We start from the raw sequence: 22,227 nt of genomic DNA, 5'->3' as shown, positions 1-22,227 counted from the left end.
CTTGCTGAGGAGCCGTCTCCTGGCCGGCCCTCCACTCGGGCCTGCAGCCCATCACACACCCGGATGTCAGCTTGGCAAGAGCCCTGGCAGCCGAACCGAAGGGCAGCGGGGGGGCCCTGGGTCACTGCTACCAGCCATGGCCCAGCATGGAGAGTGAGGCAGCCATGGGACTGACCTTGGGTCAGTGCCATCATCCATGGCCCGGCACCAAGAGAGGGACGCAGCCAGGCCCCCTGAGAGCCCAAGGAGGCAGGTGTCAGAGTGAGGGGGCCGGCTGCAGGGGCCCGTGTGCCTCAGGAGGGACCCCTCGGGTCTGGAAAACCACCCCAAAACAAGAACTTACCAAAAAAATCTCAATGGTCCCCAAAATATACATGGCCCCGGCGAAGGTCGTGCCCAGGTAGAAGCAGAGGCCCACGGCGCCCCCGAACTCAGGCCCCAAAGACCGCGATATCATGTAGTACGAGCCGCCGGCTGCCAACGGGACAGGGAGCAGCGGTTGGCGTCGCCCCCTCTACCGTGATGCCCGCCCTGAGCCCCACACCGCGGTTCTGTGTGCTCTGCCTCATAAAGGCCATGAGGTCTGTGGCTGCTGGGCAGCGTCTGCACCAGAGCACGGCTGAGCCCAGACCCCCAAGGCCAGGCGGCTTGGCCAGTGGACGGGGACACGGCCACTATGGATCCACAACGGCCACACTGGTGACCTCCCCAGAACCTGGAGGCACAGCACAGTCCCTCCCTGTCCTGGCCTGCAGCTCCCGCTCACCCAAGCCCCTGCAGTCCCTACAGGCAGCCGGGCCTCCAGGGCTCCGAAGCCAAGACAGCAACCCACAGACCGAAAGCTGTCCCTGCCCACAGTGGCGCTTTGGCTGGTTTCGAAATAACAAGGGTCTGGGAGAAATTAACGCCAGGACCAGGAGCAGGAAGCACCTCCGACCACGGAGCTGATGCGAGATTTCAGAAGGAAGCGCCGTCCCCACGGGGGCAGAGTCCCACCATCATTGCAGCTCTGAGCGCGAGGTCAGGCACCGGGGACAAGGGTGCGCCTTGGTCTTAGGACGGCCCATAGTGCCCTTGGGGAAGACACCCAGGACACCAAGCACCAGCTCTCGGTGCGTCTGTGCGCCGCTGAGAGCTGGGGACCCAAGAGCACCTCCGCCTGGGTGCAGGGTCTCTGCGGACGGGGCATCCGGGAGAGCTGGCTGTGCTGAGGGTGTCCCCAGCCCACCTGCCTCTCCACAACTCTGCCAGCCAGACATGGAGGTCTGCAGCCAGACGTGGAGGTCTGTGCTCCGGGCTGGCTGGCAGGCGGGTGAGGGCACGGGCTCACTGGGGCTCACTGGGGCCCTCTGGGGCAGAATGCCGGCCACCTCAGCGGCGGCCACCGGTCGGGTTCCCAGCAGGGCTCAACTCGGGACCCCACGCACCCTGCCCTAGCGCCCTTACCTGGGACCACGCCGTTGGTGGCGATGGCACTCATGGAGATGGCAGTCAGCATCGTCTGCAAAGACACAGGTGATCCTCTCAGAAGAGAGGCCACTTTGGGACCACACCTGGCCCCATCACAGAAGGGCTGTCCCACGGACAGGAAGACGGGCTCCAGGACGCTCAGGGCTACCCTTGTTTTCCCCCTCGACCCCCAAAGCTGAGCTCCTACAGGACACCCAGGAGTACCTCACTCGGGACCCCACCTGGAATCAAGGCTGGGCACCCGTCCGCCACAAGTACAGGGGACTGTGTCTGGGCACTGTGGGGTATGGGGAACCTGTCTGCGTGCTTACCCACCGTGGGGTATGCGGGGGACCCCATCTGGGTGCCCGCTGCCCGGGAGTGCATGGGGACCCCATCAGAGCACCTGCTCTGGACAACGGATGCAGAACATCCGAGCTGTCCCGGGGGGCTGCCTCTAGCTCCCAGCCCGGCTCAGGAAGTGGCCCCACCACAGGCTGGTGGGCACTTTGCAACCGAAAGGCTGGAAGGAACGGCCTCGGGAAAGCTCAGGGCCTCAGTGGTCTCTGCAGTCCTGCCGGATACAGCCTTGACCGCCGGTCCTAGCGGGCGTGCCTGCTCTCTTAAGAAGTCCCTGGTCTCCCCCGCCCTCTGGTTTTATGGCAATTTCTCCAGACACGTCCAGAGTACTGCCAGGGGATGCAACTGAGACGGCCCCACCCACGAAGACAGCCCGTGAAGCTGCAGGGGGACGGGCCGTGGGGCCTAAACCCTTGGGCCGGAGCCCTCCAGGGGACGCCTGGGGGACGAGGTCCGCTCCCCACAGCGAGAGCGAGGCAGGAGAGCCCGGGACGTGCGGGAGCCACAGCCGACCCAGGAGCCGTGGCGGGGGGCGGGGAGCCGGTCCCGGGGCCACGGGTCGGGCAGGTGGGCGGGGGCCGGGGTCTCTGGCGACTCACACAGATGCAGCACATGGAGACGATGAGGAAGGACTCCAGCACGCCGGCCGCACCCACGATCCACGTGAGCCGCAGGAAGAGGATCACCCCCAGGATGTTCTGCAGGCACGGCAGGTAGACGCCGATGCAGGTGCCCATGCGCGGGCTCTGGAAGAGAGCACGGCGGTGCCTGGGAGCCCAGGGGCCGCGGCTGGGGACACGGGCCGCACGCTCCGGCTGCGCTGGAGGAAGCCAGGCCACCCCGAAGGGAGGCTTTGGGAGAAATCCTCCGGAGCGTGGGTTCCGGAAAGACCGGAGACCACGACACTGCCGGGGAGCGGGACGGGGTGCCACGAGGGCGGCCACGGCACCGTCAGGGAAGCAGAGAGCAGGACGAGCCGGGCCCAGGGCTGCAAGGCCCAGGCGGCCACTGGCGCAGGAGGAAGACGGGCAGCTGCTCCCCACCCGCGCCAAGGGCCCCGCAGAGCCTGCCCCACCCTGAACCTGTGGGAGAGAGCTCAGATGGGACACGCAGCTGTGTGAGCTGGGGGACTTGGGACGCGGTGCTGGGAGATGCCCAATGGGGTTGTCCCGAGATCCTGGAGGCCCCAAGGCTGGCACACCAGCTGGGTGGGCGGCAACCAGGCCAGAAGGCGCCGGGTCCCAGCCTCCCCTGCCCTGCAGCAGGCGGGACACCACAGGCAGGGGCACACCCGAGATCTCAGGCTGACGAGGGACCAGAAACTGGCGAGACGATGCTCCACAGGAAGGAGAACAGAGCCCGCACAACTGGGGGTTGGCTTTGGGGACATTTGCTGCCAGCGGAGAGCTGCAGAAGGCATGGCACGTCAAGGGTGCGGGAGATGGCTCTGTGGGCTCGCCAGCCCCAGCAGGCTGCACCCACGCTCAGGGAAGCAGGCGGGGTTCCCGCGGCCAAGGACTGGAGAACACCTGTCCCCACGCACCGGGACAGGGAAGGGCCACCAAGCACCAAGGGATCCCCGGTGTGGCGCTCCCAGGCCACACCTGCCCCCCCATGGGGCACCGGTTTCTGTGTGAGCTCCTGGAGTGGTCCCAGGGGAGACCCAAGTCACCAGGCAAGCCAGGCCCCCCGTTTTCTCCTACAGGCAACTCTCATGGATCAGCCTGGCTGATGTGAGGAGTCCTGGAAATGGTATCTTGCAGTGCGGGCTGGTCTCTGGGCACAAGCTCCTGTGTCCGGGGGGCACAGCAGAAAGGAAGGGCAGTCCCCACGCCCGAGGACCTAGTCAGCCCCAAGTGCGGCGGCTGATTCTTCCTACCCAGAACCCATGTGCCTGTCTCCAGGATAGCTGTGCAGCACCGCTCTGTGACCGCAGCCCTGCCCCTGGGCCCCCAGGGAACAGAGACCAGACAGGACCCCTGCCCCAGAGACAGGACCTCCCAGTCCCAATGTGGCCATGGCGCCAAGCCACGTGCTCCGCAGATTCACCTGGGCGGACGCTTAGTAGGGGTGCACTTGTGAACACGGTGCTAGGCTGCGCCAGGCAACAAGGGACAGCGGGGCAGTGGGGACAGCAGGGGGCAGCTGCAGGGTCGCGAGGGGGACGGTGAGGGAAGATGGCAAGCGCCACAGGAGGTTCCAAGCAGCAGGAAGACCCATTCCTCAAGCAGTGGACAGCGCCCCGGGACACGAGCTCCAGCACAGAGGGACCGACGTGTGCCCGCTGCATGGGAAAGGCCTACGCCTCCCAACACCTGGGCCCGAGAAGAGCCCAAGAAGCTGCAGGCCGTGCCCCGGACGGGGCAAAACCCCAGAAGCACACCAGTGGGCATCTCAGCTGCGAACACGGTGCCCAATGCCACAGCACCCACAGCTGTCAGCTCCCCACACGGGGTCACCTGGGCCCAGCGTCCCCACAGCCTCTGCCCCAGGAAGGCGGCCAGGGCGAAGCTGTGCCGAAGTCTCCACGGCCCAGGTCTACCGCTCAGTGCCGAATGCAGAGCAAACACCCCCAGTGTCGGGAAACCCAGCGTCTGTCCTGCTGCATTTACAGTAAGAAATCCCTTCTACAGCCCGACTTCCTAACAGTCAAGGTCCTAAGGCTCAGGGAGCAGGCGGACCCCTGTGTGCGCCAAGGGCCCGGCGCCTCGGGCACGAGGCTGGCATCCCAGGCCGGGTTGACCAAGGAGGCAGAGGCAGGCAGGGAAGCAGCATCAGACACCCAGGCCTTCACCAGCTCCCACGCTACCCCAGCCAGCTGGTGGGGACCCCGCAGAGACGCGGACCCCTCAAGGCCAGCCACGCAGACCTCCGCTTCCCACGCTGCCTCTGCCTGCCCCTGCTCGGAGGCGGCCAGTTTCACGTTTCGTGGGACTCTGGACGGCCCCAGGGAGGGAACAGAGCTATGGGGGAGGGTGAGGACGGGGGACGTGGGGAAGGCGGGGCGGAGCGGAAGGGACGGGGTGGGGCCTGGGGGGGACGGGGGGGGGGGGGGGGAGGGGCCCAGGGGCCGGACCGGCCGGGGGCAGGGCGCACCTTGACCTCGCGCCTCTTGCTGTCCTCCTCGTGCTCCTCGTGCTCCACGACGCCCTGGCTCAGGTTGGTGTAGTTGGCCAGCTTGTTGAGCAGCGAGGACACCATGGGGTTGCTGTCCATTTCCTCCTGTTCGGGGCCGAGGCAGGGCTAGTCCCCCGGGGCCCCACACCCACTGGGGCTCCCATGGGGCTCTCGGCGCTTCCAGCTCCAGAGCCGTGATCCACGGGGCTGAGGTGGGCCCACGTGGATCCACACCAGGCCCCAAGCCAGGGGTCCAGGGCTCCCCAGACGGCCCATCCATGCAGGTGGTGGCCGCAGAGGCTCCCACGGTGTGCAGCGTCCGGTCAGGCGAGCGCCCCCGCCCCACCCCAGCTCCTCAGCAGACCACAAGGTCCTGCGTGCCCCATAGGAGGGAGTGCAAGTCACCTCAAAAAGCGCCATGTTCTTTCCCTCCAAGAAGCTCTCCTGGTCCACGTCCGTGTGGCTGATGAACGGGCTGTTCTCTCGTGGGTTTCCATCTCCTGGAGGGATGACCACTCAGATCAGTCTTACAAGCCCAAGGGCCTGACGGGGGCCTGAGGGGACACTAGGACCCTTGGCTCCCCCAAGCCAGGTGCGGGTCCGGGTCAACGGGGGTGGCCGCTGAGCCCCGAGAACAGACGCGCATGTCACCTGCAGACATCACCCCGTGCCTGGGACCCCGCCAGCGACGCTCCTCGGGGTCGTGGCCCCGGCTGCTGGGACAGCTGCTTGTGCCCGAGCAACCCAGCCCTCCCTGCCTCAGTTTCCCCACCTATGAGACACGACTCAAAAACACGGAAGAGTGAGAGCAAGTGACAGAAGGGTCACCCTGTCCCAGGCGGGGCGGGGTGGGGCAGGCTGCTGTGCCCAGGGCAAGAGGCGGCCCGCCGTGGATATGAGCCCAGGCCCACGTAGGAGCAGAACAGGCTCAACAAACGCAGAGCTCAGGGGCCCATCCCTGCCAACCGGTGGCCCAGGTGGGACAGATGGTGACAGCAAGTCAGGCCCCATGTCCCGCCCCCCACAGGGGAAAGTCACATCATCCTGTAAGGTCTGGTACATTCATGCCCTGGCAAGACCCCCAACCCCAGCAGGACCTCCTGACGCCCGAACTGTGCTTCTCCTGGAGACCCACGCCGGATGCCAGGGCCGGGGGTCGGGACGTTACCACCACACCCAGGACCCCCAGTGGGACAGCAGCCTGACTGCAGGGGGACAGCCTACCTTGTGGCCGTGGCGCCCACACAGAGCCGTCCACCAGGTCAGTAGCCCACACACGGGCGCATGGGGTACCGTCCCCGTGAGAGACAAGCCTGCAGTCTGCAGGAGCCCCACTGCCCAGGGCTGGTGACTGCTGACCCTTGTTCCCGAAGCTGGGGTCCTGGCCCCACCCCCCGGTGCCCTGCCGACAGGCACAGCCTCCCCCTCAGGATCCTGCATCCCCTCAACCCTCCACCAAGAGCCTGGCCCACAGCACGGCCATCACCCTGTGTCTCTGAGCCCATCAGGACGGAGGGGGTGACCTCAGTGTGGGCACACATGGGTCATGCCAGCCCCGAGGCATTGGCCGCAGATTCTCCCATTTCTGTGAGGTGGTTCCAGGCCAGCACGGGCTTGCAGCCGCCACAGGCCTTGTCTGTGGACCCCAGAGGTGACCAGACACCTCCAGCCCAAGACACCCCGTGCTCATCAGAACAGGAAACACCCTGGCACCTCGTGACCCATTAGTGGGCACTTGGGTTCTAATGTGGCTCGAGACACAGTAAGGCTCTGTGCTTATCTCAGACACAGGCCACGGTGGACACAGCTGTCAGGGTTAAAACAGCAACAGGGGCGCCTGGGTGGCTCAGTGGGTTAAGCCGCTGCCTTCGGCTCAGGTCATGATCTCAGGGTCCTGGATCGAGCCCCGCATCGGGCTCCCTGCTCAGCAGAGAGCCTGCTTCCTCCTCTCTCTCTCTGCCTGCCTCTCTGCCTACTTGTGATCTCTCTCTGTCAAATAAATAAATAAAATCTTTAAAAAAAAAAAAAAAAACAAAACACAGCAACAGGATGGTCCATCACGGGGGATCAGCCTCCGAGAAGCACAGGGCGCCCACTCCCGGGTGCCGGGCTCCCAGGCAGCGCCGGCATTATCCTAAGAGGGTCGGGGAGAGGGCCCCGGGAGCACCGCCCCCTCAGGAACGTCAAGTCCTGAGATGTCCCCTTGGGTCCCACGGTGCCCCCTTACTCCTGGGGACTCACGGTCGCAGCCTGGCCAGAACCACTCCCAACAGGAAAGCAAGCGTGCTCACACAGGGCCATGAGGGGGAGTGACGCCGGCCAGGCGCGCAGGAACGCAGAGTGCTCAGGTCCCGAACCAGGCCGTGGGCTCCCGACCCAGACCCCGAGACCAGGCCCCGCATCATGGGGTCCAAATGCAAGCAGAGGGCCGAGCTACAACCCCTGGGTGACAAGGAGCCCCATCGCAGCCGCCCCGTGTCACCCGGGACGGCGATGCTGCTCCACGTCCAGAACACGGTCGGGGGCCGGTGGTGTGAGCAGCCCGGGGACCACACACTCTCGCTGGGACCCTCTGCGTCCCCAACACCGTACTGTCTAGGAGTCACCACCCCCAAGGAGAGGGGGCTCGTGCCGGATGTCCAGAGTTCGAGGAGGCCACCCTACGCAAGGCCAGACACCTGCATGCAGCAGGACCCCCCGGGGTCCAGTCCCTCAGTGAGGCAAGAGACCCTCAAACCCACAGCACCTGCTCGGGCCACCTGGGGCTCTGACTGTGACAACTGATGCCAAATGGACGGCTTCCCCAGCGAGGAGGGACAAGTCTCCACAACCAGCGTTCTCAGGCCCCGCGGCCCCCCGCGCTGCACGGACTCAAGGCAGGCCCCCACTCCAGCTTCCCGGCAGAATTCCCACAAGGCCTCACAAGCGTGTAGGCCGGCGTCAGCGGTCCTGCGAGGGCCTGCCGTGGGGACGGGCGGGTCCTCGAGGGTCACGTGTGGGCACTGTGCTTGAGTCTGGGGCTGCACGGTCTCCGAGCTCAACCGAGCTCAAGGGTCACTTGAGTCACCGTCGGGTCACCGCCGGGATCTGGTCACCGTCCTCCCCCGACACTCAGGGGTGGGGCTGGGGAGGTCCCCAGTGCATCCCCACAGCAGCTCAAGGTGACGAGGTGAGCGAGGAGCAGGCTGCCATGCTGGGCACAGGAGAGAACCCCCCCACCCTCCCCAGCCGAACGGCTCCCGAAATCCAGGCACACCCCGTCCCTGACAGCACACCCAGCCGCCCAAGGCCCCCCCAGACCCTCAGGGTCGCAGCCGTGACACCCGCCCCCCACACCCCCACACTGCCTGCCTAGTCAGCGCCACACGGCCTCTTCCCGACCTCAGCCCCTGCACTCGTCAGGACAGCGGCTCCCTGCCCGGCTCCCTGCCCGGCTCCCTGCCCGGCTCCCTGCCCGGCTCCCTGCCCGGCTCCTGGAACCGCACCCGTCTCCCACACCCAGAAGAGACCAGGAGCCACAGCCAAAACAGCGAGCGCAGTACAAACGACCCCATCCCAACGGACCGCCATCATCACCGCACGCGGGGGGTCAAGGAAGCGGCCCCAGCCCTGAGCGCAGGCGATACCCTGCAGTAACCGCCCCGGAACAGCGGGGCCCGGCGGGGGTGCCCCTTGCAGAGACTCGGGTGAGCTCGCCCAAGGACCGGCCCGTGTGCGAGCGAGTGCCCCAGGCGTGGCCGTGGCTCCCTGCCTGGCCAGAGGCCCTTTCTGCCACCCACACCCCCTGCCAAGAAGAGGCCCGGCGTCTCCCAAACCCCCCGCGTCAGAGTGGAAGGTCACAAGCACACACCCAAGCCCCCGCCGCAAGACAGGGGCAGGCACAGCCGCCGAGGACCGCGGTGCAGCAGGACGCCAGACAACCGCAGCGCTGCGTGCGCCACCCACAAGCAGACAGGAGGCCCAGGCCGTGGCACCTGCTCCTCGACACCAGGCAAGCACACCCATCTAACCAAGGTCACCACCAGGGTCACAGGCCAGCCAACACCCAGAAGCGAAAATGTGCAACAGCAAAGACTTCAGAAAGCTTGAGGCGACCCAGACAGGAACCCACAGAAAAGCTGCACCTCAGGTACGCCGCACCCTGGCGGACAAAGACAGGCGCGGAAGGTTCTGGAAGCTGGAGACCAGCGTCGGGAAGGGGAGAGCAGCTTGTGCCCGGGGTTCCTCTGATAAAGGACACCGCTGGGCCGGCTGGTGAAGCCGGAGGAAGAGTGGTCTCGCCTCACAGCGGCTCGGGGAGGCCCTGCAGGGCAGAAGGGGGCAGAGAGATGCCATAAATGTCGGCATTCGGGCAACTCGGGCCAACAGGTGCGCGGGGATCCTCTGAGCGCTCCCCGCCTCCCAACTCATGTTGGAGGCCAAAGTCAAGCTTAAAAACAACTGCTCAAACAGAAAGGAAACTGCCTCTAGAAGGGCCCTTCCCGAAGGGAAAGCCCAGGCCAGCCACTCGGGCCAACGGCTCAAGGCTCCTGAACTGCCAACTGCGCGGGGCCCACTGCCCCCCTCTGCAACCCCGTAGGCGCGGCCTGAGCATGCCGCATCGTTCCTGGGCGTCGGGTGCGCCGAAGACCGTGTGCCCAACGACAGGGGCCTGGGGACAAGCCTGGCAGACGGCAGCCCAGGCCCACGTCCTGCCAGGACCACGCAGAGGGACAGCGGCACATGCAGCCCACCGGGCCCGCCGCCCGCGCGAGGTCACAGGACGGGTCCCCCCACACCGCCCGCGGCAGGCTCCTCTCCCTTCCTGCCGCGGGGAGCCCGCGTGGGGCTCGCCTACACCCTAAGGACTGAATCCGGTTTCACGGAAACCCACGGAGAACCTGCTTGTTGTACCCACCCGCTCGCTGCACTGAACTCCCAACACTGCTGAGGCCCTGAGATCCCCTCAGAGCGAGGCACAGAGGCCCCGAGCACCGCGAAGCCAGAGCAGGGCACGGTCCTCCGTGGAGCAGTCTCGGGGCGGGAGGGTGAGCCCCAGGGCCGTTCCCCGAGCCCACCCCTGCCGCTCCTCTGCTCACTGGGGAGAGTGGGTTTACAGGTCACTTGGCCCACACCTCCCGTGGGGAACAAATGCACCTGGCCCCGCGTGGGCTGCTCCCCACAAGCTGGACCGCAGACTGGGATGATGGGGGAACAGGGCGGCGTGGCGGAGCTGTGGAACGGCGCACAGGAGGTGCCCAGGACCGCTGGCAGAACAGAGGGCGCTCCCTTAAGAGGGCAAGAAGTGGGGAGCGACCCACGGAACCGGCCAGGAGCGTGCGCCCGCGTCGGCGGCACCACGAGGGGCAGGGCTCATGTGCCAGAATTTCAGAAACGCCAGCTCCCGCCCCGGCGGGCAGTGGGTTTGCGGCTGCGGGGGCTCCTGCTGCAGGGACGTGGAGGTGGTCCCACGTCAGACCTGCTTTCCCACGACCTGGCAGTGCCTTCCCAGAGGGGACACTGTAGAGCCCCACAGCAGCCCCAGCCCACGTTCCCCCACTGCCCCATGGCCACCGCCCTCTGAGCACTTGGGTCCCGAACCCGCAGCCTCGTGAGAAAGCAATGCCACAGAACGGGCACAGGCCAGGTGGCCCTGGGGACCCCTGGGGCAGGACAGACGCGGGGATGGACTCGGGGCACTGGCCACACGGGACCAGGGAACGTGGCATCTGACCAGTGCATGTGCAGGTCCAGAGCCGTGCCAGACATAAAACTCAGCAAGCGAAGAGGTAATTTTTATCCCAAAGAAACAAAGAGAACACTTACAAACAGGCCTGGAGAACACGACAGGCAGGCGCCGTTCATGAACACGGAACACGCGCGTTAACGACCACGTGTCACCAACACGTGGAGGGACTGGGGCAAAAACCCACAAGATCCTACAGCCCTGGGGGAGAGGCAGAGGGGACGGGTCCCATGTTGTCAGTGCGAAAGGGAGGGATCCAGTACCAGGGTCGCCTGAGATCACCTGGGCAGTAAGACAGTGAGCGCCTCCCCCGCCGTGTTCCTGCCACAAAGCATTTCTCCTGCAATTTATACCCACGACCACAAAAACGGCCACGTATGAATTCTGTGGCAGTCTCCGAGGCTCCTGACCCACACTGCTCAAGTGTGCTGACGGCAGGACAGCACGTGAAGCACCAAGTACTGCGAACATGTCCAACGGCGAGGCCGGGTGCCGACAAAACTTCACTGACACACAGACAGCCAAGCCTTGGCTTGCAGAGCCCAGGAGCAGAGCAGGTTCTCAACACACAGCTGCTTCCCGCGTGGCCACAACGCAGGAAGCGGGCCATCCTCTCTCTGCCCGCCCCGCCACGTCCCCAGCCTTGGTAGCGGTCCTCTGCCCACCTCACAGCGTGTAGGACAGGCCTTTCAAAGCTCCTCAGCCCGGAGACCTCTGTGGAGAGCCAGTGCCTCCTGCAGGCACGCCTCTCTGAAACCCTGAAGAGACCGCAGGGACCGGCGGGCCTGGCTGCCGGCCTCCCCGGGTTCTCAGGGAAGGCCGGCGGCACACCTTCTGCACCTGCTCCACGCCCCCCCCACCTCCAGGACCGGGACCCAGAGGCCACAGACGGGCTCTCCCAGGAACAAACCAGACATGATGTCTGCTGGGTCCAAAACAAGGTTTCAGGAAGGAAATGGAGCCAGAGGGGGCACCAGGGGGCATCGGGTGCGAGGGGCCTGGATGAACCACCATGGCTTTACCTTGCTCTGTTACAAAACGTGCACCACGCATTCCGTGAAAGCCCCAGCACCCCTGAGCGCGGACACACATCGTGATGCCTGTCTGCACTCATGGCAGTGACCAGTGTCCTGTGTCCCTGACCCCGGGGAGCCGCCCATCAGTTCTGATGCCATCTCTGACTCCACGAAATGTGAACTTCACCGTGAGGGCGCCGTGACCAGGGCGAGGTCATCCTGGCCAACCGCACCCCCCCTTCCCCAAGCCTGACTCTGGGCACGCCCAGACTCCAGACTTGCTCTCTGCACAGCCCAGCGGGGCCGTCTCTGAAAGCAGCGTGTGCATCCCTGCCATCCCAAGCAAACACAGCAAGTCCGATGCCAGGAGGGAGGCAAGGCCCGGGGCAGAGCGGGGGCTTGCAGAGGCAGGGAAGCGGCTGTGACCCTGGCGGTCTGCTCCTGAGGCCCGTGCAGAGCCTACATTCCCGCAGAGGGCTGTGGCCCCATGCAGCCCCAAGCGCCCCCATCTCGGGCCGTGCTCAGGTTATAGCCTCCGTCCGCCTGTCCGGCCACCCCGCCTCCTCCGGAGCGAGCCAGACATCACTCCCCCGGCTCCTTCCGCTTCTGCGTGTGAAAACTGGACGTCCCCTACCTCTCCCTCAGGACGGCTCTCAAGGCACGGGCAGAAGAGCCCTCAATTAGGACAGCATCCACCCGCCGTCCTGCCCCCCCCAGGATGGAATGAATCCCATCAGGTGACCCCCTGGTGCATCCAATGGCCAGACCCCGGGGCAGCCCTCGTGGCCGAGGTCTCTGAAGTGGTTCCTAGCCGGAATCAAGCGTTTCTAGGTTCCACGGCCTCCGAACAGTGGACTTGCGCACCGCACCCCACTACGCTCTACATCCAGGACCGCTGCTGGAATCTGACATGCGGGCCAGCGGGATTCTCCGTTCCCCCTGTGGTGCAGAACGACATCTGCCTTCAGGCCAGGAAACCACTGCCAGGCTCAAGGTCAGAGTCCCCATGGCTCAGGGCACATTTCTGGCTAAAACAAATACTGTGTCAAAATCAGAGCAAGTACCATGAGGACAAGAGCCCTCAGAGGACCCACGGCAGAGACGGCGCTGACGCGCAGCCCCTCTTCAGGGAGGAGGGACCGAGCCTTTCCCGTCCCGGGGCTCGGGGAAAGCAGAAGGAGCGTGCCTGGCCAGTAGGAAGCAGAGAGGAACTGGGCTGACGGGAAAGGGGACGCCCTTTCCTGCCAGCCCAGCACCAGCCCATCCCAAGGCCTCCTCAGTGCCCAGGGTCTGCAGGGCCACCCCTGGGGCCACAGAGAACGGAAGGACGCCAGAGTCACTCTTCCCCAAGTTTCCAAGCAACGGTCTCAGGTCAGCATGTTAAACCTGGTCTCCTCTGCCCCACACCCCACACGCTCCCCCGCCACGAGGCCCTCTACTTAAGGCCATGTCCACGCTTCTGCCCTGGGGTCCCTGATGCGGACGGACACACGGCTTGCCCTAACGCCAGGGATGTCCATGTGTGCACGGCATCTCCCGGAGCCCAGCACCCCACACGGGCGCATCCAGCCCGCAGGGGCAGCTGGGCCTGCGTGCGGCTCCGAGAAGCCTCCCCGCAGGGACACCACCTCACCTGCAAGGCATCAAGCGCTTCCTGACCCAGCACGCTTGGGACGGCAAAAGTGACCTGAAAACACCACCCCGCCAGCAGCCTCACGGCCAGAGGGCAGCGCAGCCGCCGGCTCCAGGCCCGCCGCGTCCAGGGGCCCCCCCGTTCCCCACCTTCTCCCACACGCCCCCCACTCCAGAGGGGAGGCTCCCTCAGGAAAACAGCTTGGGGACCTCTAGGAGAAGGGGTCAGGCAAGTTCCAGACACCAGAGGAACACAGCCACCAACCAACAGAAACCAAAGCTACCACGGCAATGCACTACTGCCATGTACAGGGCCCTCTGTCCCCAAGACCAGCCAGTGGCCCCATGTGCAGCACATTTCCTTTATATCAGACTCGGTCCAGAGAAGAAGGGGCAATCCCAGGACAAGGCTCGGTTACTGAGAGGCGGCAGCGCAAAGAAACACCGGGCCCGGAAGATCTCACGGGCTGGACACACGCGCGTACGTTCACACAGCACACAACATCATACACTCGCACACGTGTTCTCATACACGTGGACATGGGGCCTCTCTGGGGACCCGCACCCTGAAGGCCTCCCAGACTCTCCACCAAGGGTGTGCCCCCAGCGCCGGGAACGGGGACCCCACCCCCGAGTCAGTCCCTCGTCTGCACCGGATTCTGGTCCAACCTCTCCATGACCTCTCCCAAGACTTCTCCCGCATCGGGACCGCCGCTGGCACACTGAGCCCCAAGGAGGGGGTGGTGAGTCTACCACGGGCACCGAGCCCTCCCCTGCCTCCTGGGGCAGCTCCTGTTCCGCAAGCCGGCTCCGTCTGGCGGCCACCAAGCCGGGCCCCTGCGGCAGAGGGAGGAGGAAACCCGAGAACCCGGCCTGCGGCTCCTCCTGGTCTCCGCCCCACTCGATCCCTCCCCAGTGACCCTCTGGGCTCCCTTGGGAAGCAGCAGGCCTGCGGGCGCCACAGACAGAGGGAGCGGAGAGGTCACAGCCACCTCGGGGACAGACCCGCTCCTGGACGGGAAAAGTGAGGCACAGGCGCACTCCTCGGGGCCCCCGGGAGCACGGGCTTAGTGCACGTGAGGCGCACGTGGGGCACGGGACTGCCAGTGCCCGTAAGGGAAAGTCCCCACTCTGCCAGTGCCCAGCTACCCCCACCTCGCAGGTGGCGCCAGGCCACGGCCACCGAGCGGACACGGGCTCAGCTCCCAGCTGTGCACACGGCCCACAGCAGCCCTCGCTTCGCGGAAGCGAAGCAGCCTCTAAGTGGCGAACATGCCCCCAATGGCCGTGTGGCTCTCTTCCCCCCCCCCAGAGCCGCCAGCCTGAGCCACTTGGCCGAAGGGGGCCACACCCCGGGACGCCAGCTCGGTGACCCAGCCCAGACCACACAGGGCTCAAGGACAGCACCTCCGCTGCCTCCAACTGTTCCTCAAGAAACCACCCAAGAGCAGAAAAGGAAACAAGCCCCAGGCACGGGAGAGACCCGGGCCAAGGTTCCAGCCCTCACACCTCCCCGCCAGTGCGGATGCAGCCTCCCAGGAGGTCACCCCCCAGGACACAGGGCCACCTGCTCACCGGGACTCCTGACAGGAGGTTCAAGGACCCACATCATGGCAGCAGCGGGGGTGCCAACAGGACAGGTGCCAGGGGACCCGGCTTCGTCTGTCCCCGATCTTGGTCCTGCCGAAGCTGCCTGTCTTATCTGCACAGTCCAGACCTCTGCTCCGCAGAGAGGGAACTTCCCTCTTTCTCCTAAGGGGATGACATTAACCCTCTGCGCTCTGCTGTTTCAGCGACAACACTGGCCTCGAGTCCCCCCGGGTGCCCCCAGGTAGCTGCCTGACAGCCTGGACGGCCCCAGGCCCGAACTCCACGGCTCGGGACACGCGTCCCACTGGGCTCTCGTCAAAGGCTCCCCCACCCCTGTCCTCCCCACAGGCTCGTGCTCCCGGAGCCGCGTGGACACAGCTGCCCTGCCCAGCTCGGCTGGGGCTACAGCAGCAGTGGACGTAACTCGAGGAGGGCTCGGCTCGCAAAGCCAGCAGAGACGGAATGCGCCTGGCCCTGGGATCGGGAGTTAATGCCCAACATCAAACACTGCTCTCTGGGCACGCGTCTGCAGCAGCTGGTGGCAGAACTCATGTCCCAACGTGGGGGACACAGGAGACCCCGACACGGGCCGGCACACACACACACCAACAGAACACGGGCCTCATGTCCCGCGTCCTCGCCACCCGCCGAGCCCGGCCCAGCTGCTGCCCCCGCGGGTGCCGTGGGGAGGATGGCAGCCCTGGAGGTGTCCCTGGCCCAAGGTCACCCGTCCCTGATGCAGGAGCCTGGGCCAACCCAGTAGCCAACCTGCCAGTGACCCTGACAGAGGGGACTGCACTGGGCTGGGACGGAGGATGGTCGCCTGCAGGTTCCCACCTGGCACTGGCACCACCGGACCCGGTGCCGCCACCCTGTGCCTCACTGACCGGCTGCAAAGACCCCTGAGCCGGCCGCCTTGCCCGCGCCCAGTGGCTTCAGCCCTGACCAGCTCTGCGCTCACACGAGGCAGCACCCTCTGCAACGCCCCCAAGAACCCATCCGCACCCCCGAGGCACGCGGTGAACCTGCCCCACGCCTCTACGAAGGAAAAGTCTGGGGTCGTTTACTTGAAAGAAATCCCCTGAAACCAACAAACCCACCATGGAGAGAGGCGTGGGCCACGCCACGTGGCCTCCCAGACCCTCAGTAAGGGCGAGGAGGGGCTCCTGCCCCCCAACAAGACCCAAGGCACCCACCGAGGCACCGCCGGAGAGTTCCCCAGCTCCCCACCGGCTGCCCAGGGCAGAGAGGCAGGTGAGCGCGTGTGAGGACGCATAGCACGGCAGCCCCCTCCGCACGCAAGCCCTGTCGCTTCAGAGCCTGCTCCGCTCTGGAAACGGGCGTGAGGGGCCCAGAGGCCTGGGAGCTGCACACCCCACGCCCCTCACGAGGCAGAGAGGCCCCACCCCCCGCTGGCTCCTCCGCGGAATTCCCCTGGGCCACCTCAGCGTCCCATGGCTGCAGAGCCTGACTCATGCGCCTGTCCGGGGCAGGCTCACCACACCGACCAGCGCTCGGGGCTGCTGGTCCCCGTCACCACCCCACAGTCTGACTCCTGAATGCGGGAACAGCCACCCCCCGCCCCGTGCCCACGTCACCACTGCTGAGGGAGCAGAGGCTCCGTCTGTGGGGTCAGCTGCTCCCCGCTCCTGGCCACAGCTCCCCTTACTGAGAGCAGCAACTGGTGGGTGGTGGGGTCCCCAGGACGGCCCAGTTCCCGGCTCCGGAACATCCCCACCCTACAGGCAGGCTGCAGCTCAGAGACGTCCCCGAAGTCCGGAAGCCACACAGCCAGGTGCCACAGAGGCCCCAGAGTGCAGGGTCTCCAGAGGGGCCTTGCCCTCCTCCTGGCCACCCTCACTGCTGGCACCCCCATGCGCAGCACCTCATGGCTCCCCGTCTTCCCCAGTGCACCATAAATCACGTGCCGGTCCCTGCAGCCTCTGTGCCCCCAGGAGAGCACGGACTGCTCGGCTCAGTGATGCACCCAAGGCCATGAGGGACCTGCCAGGCTGCAGACTCCACAGGCCCGAAGAACAAACAGCCGTGGCCGGTAACCAGCACCCAGCAGACCCCAAGGTGCGCGGTCCCCAAGGAGCCAGACCCTCGGAGGCGTCCCTCATGCCAGACACCGCACCGCCCCCCGGCAGTGACCAGCACCACTGGTGTCCACAGCTCAGCTATCTATGTGCTCCAGCACAGCGGGGGTGAAACTCAGAAGGTCTGGAAAACTTTCCAGAACAACACAGACCTGGGTCTCAATAGCAAGGCTCCTCGTCCACGTCCTGGGAACAGATCGCAGATCAGAAGCACAGACGCTGTCTCACCACTGCTTCCGAAGCCTGACCCGAGCCCCTGGAGGCGCACCTCCAGCCACTGCACGGGACAGGTCCACCGCGCACAACAGCCAGACACCGTGTGACCATCAGGCCCCCGTGCCCACCTCCATGGGCCCACACAGGCCCAAGCGCGCGCGCACACACACAACACACACACACACAGGCCTGCTGTGCGCCCCAAAGACCGGTGTGTGACACAGGTAAACACACACCCATGGGCTCTGAGGAGGACGTTCAAGAGGAGCGCCTGCCCCCAAGGGACCACCTGGTGCGTAAGGACAGGGGAGCCAGCGCCTGGCCGCACCGCTCAGCTTGGTGTTTCCGCCCCTTGCTCCTCTGCCTCTGACAACCGCGTCTGGTACCGGGGACGCTGCTGGGCGGCCCCGACCCCCCCCGCGGCCATCACAGACATCTCCCCACACAGCCCGGGGACCACCACAGCTCGTCCCCCGCAGCCAGGCCTTCCCTCCAGCACCCAAGGCTCTGTCAATGGAATGGCAGGAGCCAGTGCTTTCTGCTCCCAGGGCCGCTGCGGCACCTCCCTTCCCGAAACCCGCGTCCTCGCCCAGCACAACCACGCCGTGAGGAAGCCACGCGACCTCACCGCTCCACCGCGTCCTTCGCACAACCCCTGCCCAGCCCGTCAGCAGCCACCCACTCACAGAAACAGAGCGTGAGGTCTGGGGCCGTGACCTCCGAGTGGCCCGCACCGCCCGATGGCCGGCCTGCCACACACCCTGGCAGTGCACGGGCAACGCTCCCCGGGACCGTCTGGGTCGGTGTCTCCGGGAAGCACGGGCCCACTTCAGAGGGTGAGGGAGAGACCCCTGGGTGCCCGAGGGGAGCCGAGTCACAGAAAAGTCACCAACAGGACAAGGAGGCTACAGTCTCAGCCGGGGACAGGGGACACAGGGCGGTCAGTCCAGCCTCCACGGGCTGAGCCCCCCACCTCCACCCGGACCCACAGCCTGTGGCCACGCCTCACTGCACACCTGCCCACTCCAGGGCCCACCCGCAAGGCTCAGAAGGGCCTCCACCCAGGCCCACCAGTCACACGGCTCAAAACCCCAAAACCCCACGCGTGGGACTCAGGAAGACAACCTACTCCTCACCACTCCTGCTCCAAAAGGCGTTTCTCCGAGAAACACAGCACAGAGGGACGCAGAGCCCCTCCCACTTGGTATCACTAATCGCAAGCAAACGCAGGACGAATGTCCCGGACGACCCACACGACCCACGGGACCCCAAGGAAGGCCAACCTGTCACTGCAGAACACACCCCACCCCAGTGGCCCAGGGTGGGAAAGCCGCTGCGGACGCCGCATCCACCCCCGTGCTGCGGCCCGGCCTCCCTCTGCACAGGTCCTGCACTTGAGCACCACTGGCTGCTGCTTCCCATCTTCCCGGCTCTGAAGCAGCAGCCATGGGCCTGCGGAGGCCAGTCAGGGTCAGTGCTAGGCTTCCTCCCGCCTCGGCACTGAAGGCCTGTAGCTGGGGGGGCCTCCCACGGCCAGGACCCGGCCTCAACCTGCGCCTGACACACAGCGCTGGCCTGGGGTGCGTGAAGCAGGAGCCTGGGGATGGGGGCAGCGTTCGGGCTCCTTCCCGCTCTGGTCCACGGTTCACCAGTCCTCACTGAGGCCGGGCAGATCCCACGGTCCCGCGCAGCTCTGCCAGGCTCCGAGGACAGCGGCACTCCTGCCGACCGGTCACTCACTCTCCGCACACCCTGCGCCCTCACCTCCACTGTCAGGACTCCTCTTTCCAGACAACTCAGGGCTTCCAGAAACACTCCAGGAGGGCCTCCTGAACCTTATTTCACTGTCACCAACTCCAGGAGGCCCATCCGGAGAGCCAGGACCTTCCCCGGGGTACTGGCCGAACCTGCGACGGGGCCAGATGTGACCGCTGTGGAGACCCCAGGGTGCACGGAGGCCTCCCCAGGCCCCTAGTCATGCCGGGGACTCGGTGCCAGTCACAGGGTCCCTCTGAGCCCCAAATGCACTCCGGGACCTTAGAGGAAACGGCGATGCCCACCCTAGCAGAGGCCCCAAAACACAGGACACCACACCCCCCAACCCCGTCCGGGGGACAAGAAAGAGGGCGGCACACAAAATGTCAGACCCAGATGACCTCTGTGCAGGCTTCGTGGGGGGAGGGGGGAGCATGAAGCCGCCAGCCGCTTGTGCCCTCGCTCTGGGCCACACATCACGCGGGGCCATGAGATCCCAGGAGAGCCCTCGGCAGGAAGGGAAGGGGCGAAAGCTGAGAGCGCGGGCGGCACTCAGTGAGGCCAGCCGGGGGCTCAGGAGCCCGGCCGCCCACCAGCCCAGATGGGCAAGCCGCCCAGCCCTCCTGGCAGCCGCAGTGCCTGGCTGCAGGCCCACAGCCCCCGAGCCCAACCCAGAGCTCCTAAGTGCAGAGACAAGGAAAGCAGCAGAAAGAAAATTACCCCGGCTTCAAAACAAGACCCACTCCAGGTCTGGAGAGAAGGGACCCCAGTCGCCCGAGGAGCAGCCAGCGACGGGGAGCGGGGCAGGCAACAGGGAGCCTCCTCTGGAAACACAAGGCACGCCTGGAGGCTGCTGGCACACGGCGCACCGCAGGACGAAGCCGCGCGCTCAGAAGCAAGGAGAAGCCGTGGGCACAGACCCTGCCTTCTTCGCCTGCCTCCTGTCAGCAGCCCTCAAGCCAGTCCGCGGCCACCACCTGTCCCAGGACACACACAGAGAGCTGGATGGAGGCCTCACCCCGCAGGCGGGAAGAGACACCTGGGGGGGGGGTGCACCTGACGGTGGGTGCTCTTCAGAAGGGCCGGCCTCGACAGCCAGGGCAGGGGACCTGCAGCGATCTGGGCCATGGGAATGGGGAGCCTCTGACCAGGCACAGTGGAGACCCGAGGCTGTGGCCTGCTCTCCCACGACCCCCAGTTCTAGAGAGTAGCTAGCGGAGGTGACCCAACGGTTTGGAGCCCAGATAACAGAAGAAGCGGGCCTGGGGGATCCCCCCAAGAGAAAGTGAAAGCGCTGGGCACCTCCCCAGTCCAGAAACAAAGGCGCGGGGGAGAAGGACCCTTGGCCAGAGCACGGCTCCGCTAGGATGGGCGGCCCCTCCCCCAGCCCCGCCGGGACCGGCCGACCTTCCCGCGATGACCCCGCGGAAGAGCGGGTCCGTGGGCAGTCAGGCGGTGCCCACAGCTGGGCGCTCGGCCGGAGCTTATCGGCCGGAGGCCTTTGCCCCAGCGCGCAAGAGCAGAGCAAAGGCAACAGGAAGGAAGCAGGAAGGCACTGGGGCCGCCCTGGCCGCGGCCGCCCGGGACCCGGGGGGCCCGGACGTTCTCACGCAGGGGGAGGCCACTCCCCGTCTCCATAGCTACCCCGGGCGTCCCGGCCCCGCTCGCGTCCCACCCCGCGAGCGAGGAGGAAGGAGCCGGCGGCGGCCCCGCGGGAGCGGCGCTCGGACCCGCAGCCCCGGGAGCCCCGGGCGCGGCAGAAGCCCTGCGCCCCCGGGACTAGCCTGGGGACGCGGCTGTGCAGGCCGCTGCAGGGGTGCGGGGGTCGAGAGGGGCTCGTGCGGGTGAGACGTCGTGCGCAGGGACAGGGGCCGCTGGGGGGACCCCGAGGGAAGGGGGTGCGGACGGTGCGTGGAAAGTAGCCCTCCCGGGCCGCCCCCTCCCCAGCCCCGCCCGGGCCGCCCCTCCTCCCGGCCGTCCCCGGGCCCCGCGCAGCCCGGCCCCGCCTTTGTCCCGCGGGCAGGTGCGGCCGCGCTCACCCGGGCTCTGGCAGTCGGGCTCGCCCTCGGGGGGGCCCGGCGTCTCGCTCCCCTCGGCCCCCTCGGCCCCCTCGGCCCCCTCGGCCCCCTCGGCCCCTTCGGCCGCCGCGGCCGCCTCGTCCGGGCCGCCGTCCGCCCTCGCGTCCACCGGCACCACCGTGAAGTTGGTGGGCATGGCGCCCCGCTGCCCGCGCGCTCCCCGATCGCTCCGCGCTCCGGCCCGCGCTCCGCCGACGCGCCGCGGGACTTGGGCGCAGGGGCGGGGTCCGCGCGGTCCGCCCCCGGCCCGGCTCGCTCCGCCCCCGGCCACGTGACCTCACCTGCCTGCCCCTCGGCCGCCGGAAAAGTTTGCGCGCCGCGGGGCGGGGCGGGCGCCTCCCGCAGAGGTCCCCTCCCCCCGCCTGCGCTCCGGGACCGCCCGCGCCCCCAGGGTGCCCCCGCCCCCGGCGTCGCTCCGCCCGGGCCAGGCCCGCGCCCGCCCTGTCCTCTCCAGCGCCGCCCCCCCCCGGGCTGGCCCCTGTCCGCAGGGTACCCCCCACCCAACCAAGCGGGGATCGCCTGGCTCCCGCGCCCCGAGGCGGGGGTTTCCAACCCGAGGGAGCCGTGCTTCGGGGGGCGGGCCGAGGGCGGGGAGCGGAGGCCACTGTGCAGGCGGTCGTCGGGGCTGCTGTGGGGGTTCCGTCCTCAAGAGACATAACTCAGACAAGTTACCAAGGGTCTGAGACGGGTCCTGGCCCACAGAGGACCCCAGGCCTTTCCCCTCCCCAGCCTCTCTCCTGGGGAGCCCTCCCTTTGCTTCTTCGGCGCAGGCTGGGGCAGCCATGGAAGGGAAGGGAGGCCAGGTGAGGGAAGGCTCCGGACCCCAGCCCCCGCCCCCCAAAACACCTGGCGCGCTCCTGAGCACAGGACACACAGAAAGGAGGGAATCCTAATAGCAGGTCCATTCAAGTGGAAGTCAGTTCCCGCGTCCGAGCTGTGAGGAGCCCAGGCGCAGTGAAGCCAAAACGCAGGTCAGGGTTAGGGTTTCCCAGCCAGAAGCAGAGGCAGGGGAGGGCACGCAAGGCCACAACACACCAGTAAGCAGATGACCAGGAGGAGCGATCCCTAGGCAAATGTGCCTAGGACAGCCAGCAGGAAGGCCCACGGCTCTGGGCCTCGGAGTTACAGGGGCCTGGGTTCTCCCTGCGTTTGTTTCACTTTCACAACAAACGCTCTAAAGCCAAATTCAG

General features: G+C 66.7%; 1 protein-coding gene across 1 annotated transcript in view; it reads right to left on the bottom strand.

Annotated features, from left to right (window-relative positions):
* Window positions 1-21,268, bottom strand: part of SLC12A7 (solute carrier family 12 member 7) — a 40,321-nt gene extending 19,053 nt beyond the window's left edge. Inside the window, 6 exon segments of the mRNA XM_032337848.1 lie at window positions 344-474; window positions 1,447-1,501; window positions 2,409-2,555; window positions 4,906-5,031; window positions 5,332-5,426; window positions 20,999-21,268. Of these exon segments, the coding sequence (XP_032193739.1) occupies window positions 344-474; window positions 1,447-1,501; window positions 2,409-2,555; window positions 4,906-5,031; window positions 5,332-5,426; window positions 20,999-21,173 (729 nt within the window). The 5' untranslated portion in view covers window positions 21,174-21,268.
* Between the last annotated feature and the right edge of the window lie 959 nt (window positions 21,269-22,227).

The sequence above is a fragment of the Mustela erminea genome, chromosome 3 (genome assembly GCF_009829155.1).
Source record: "Mustela erminea isolate mMusErm1 chromosome 3, mMusErm1.Pri, whole genome shotgun sequence".
NCBI classification, from domain to species: domain Eukaryota; kingdom Metazoa; phylum Chordata; class Mammalia; order Carnivora; family Mustelidae; genus Mustela; species Mustela erminea.
The sequence above is the reverse complement of the archived record's forward strand: the minus strand, read 5'-3'. Positions and strand labels throughout refer to the sequence as shown.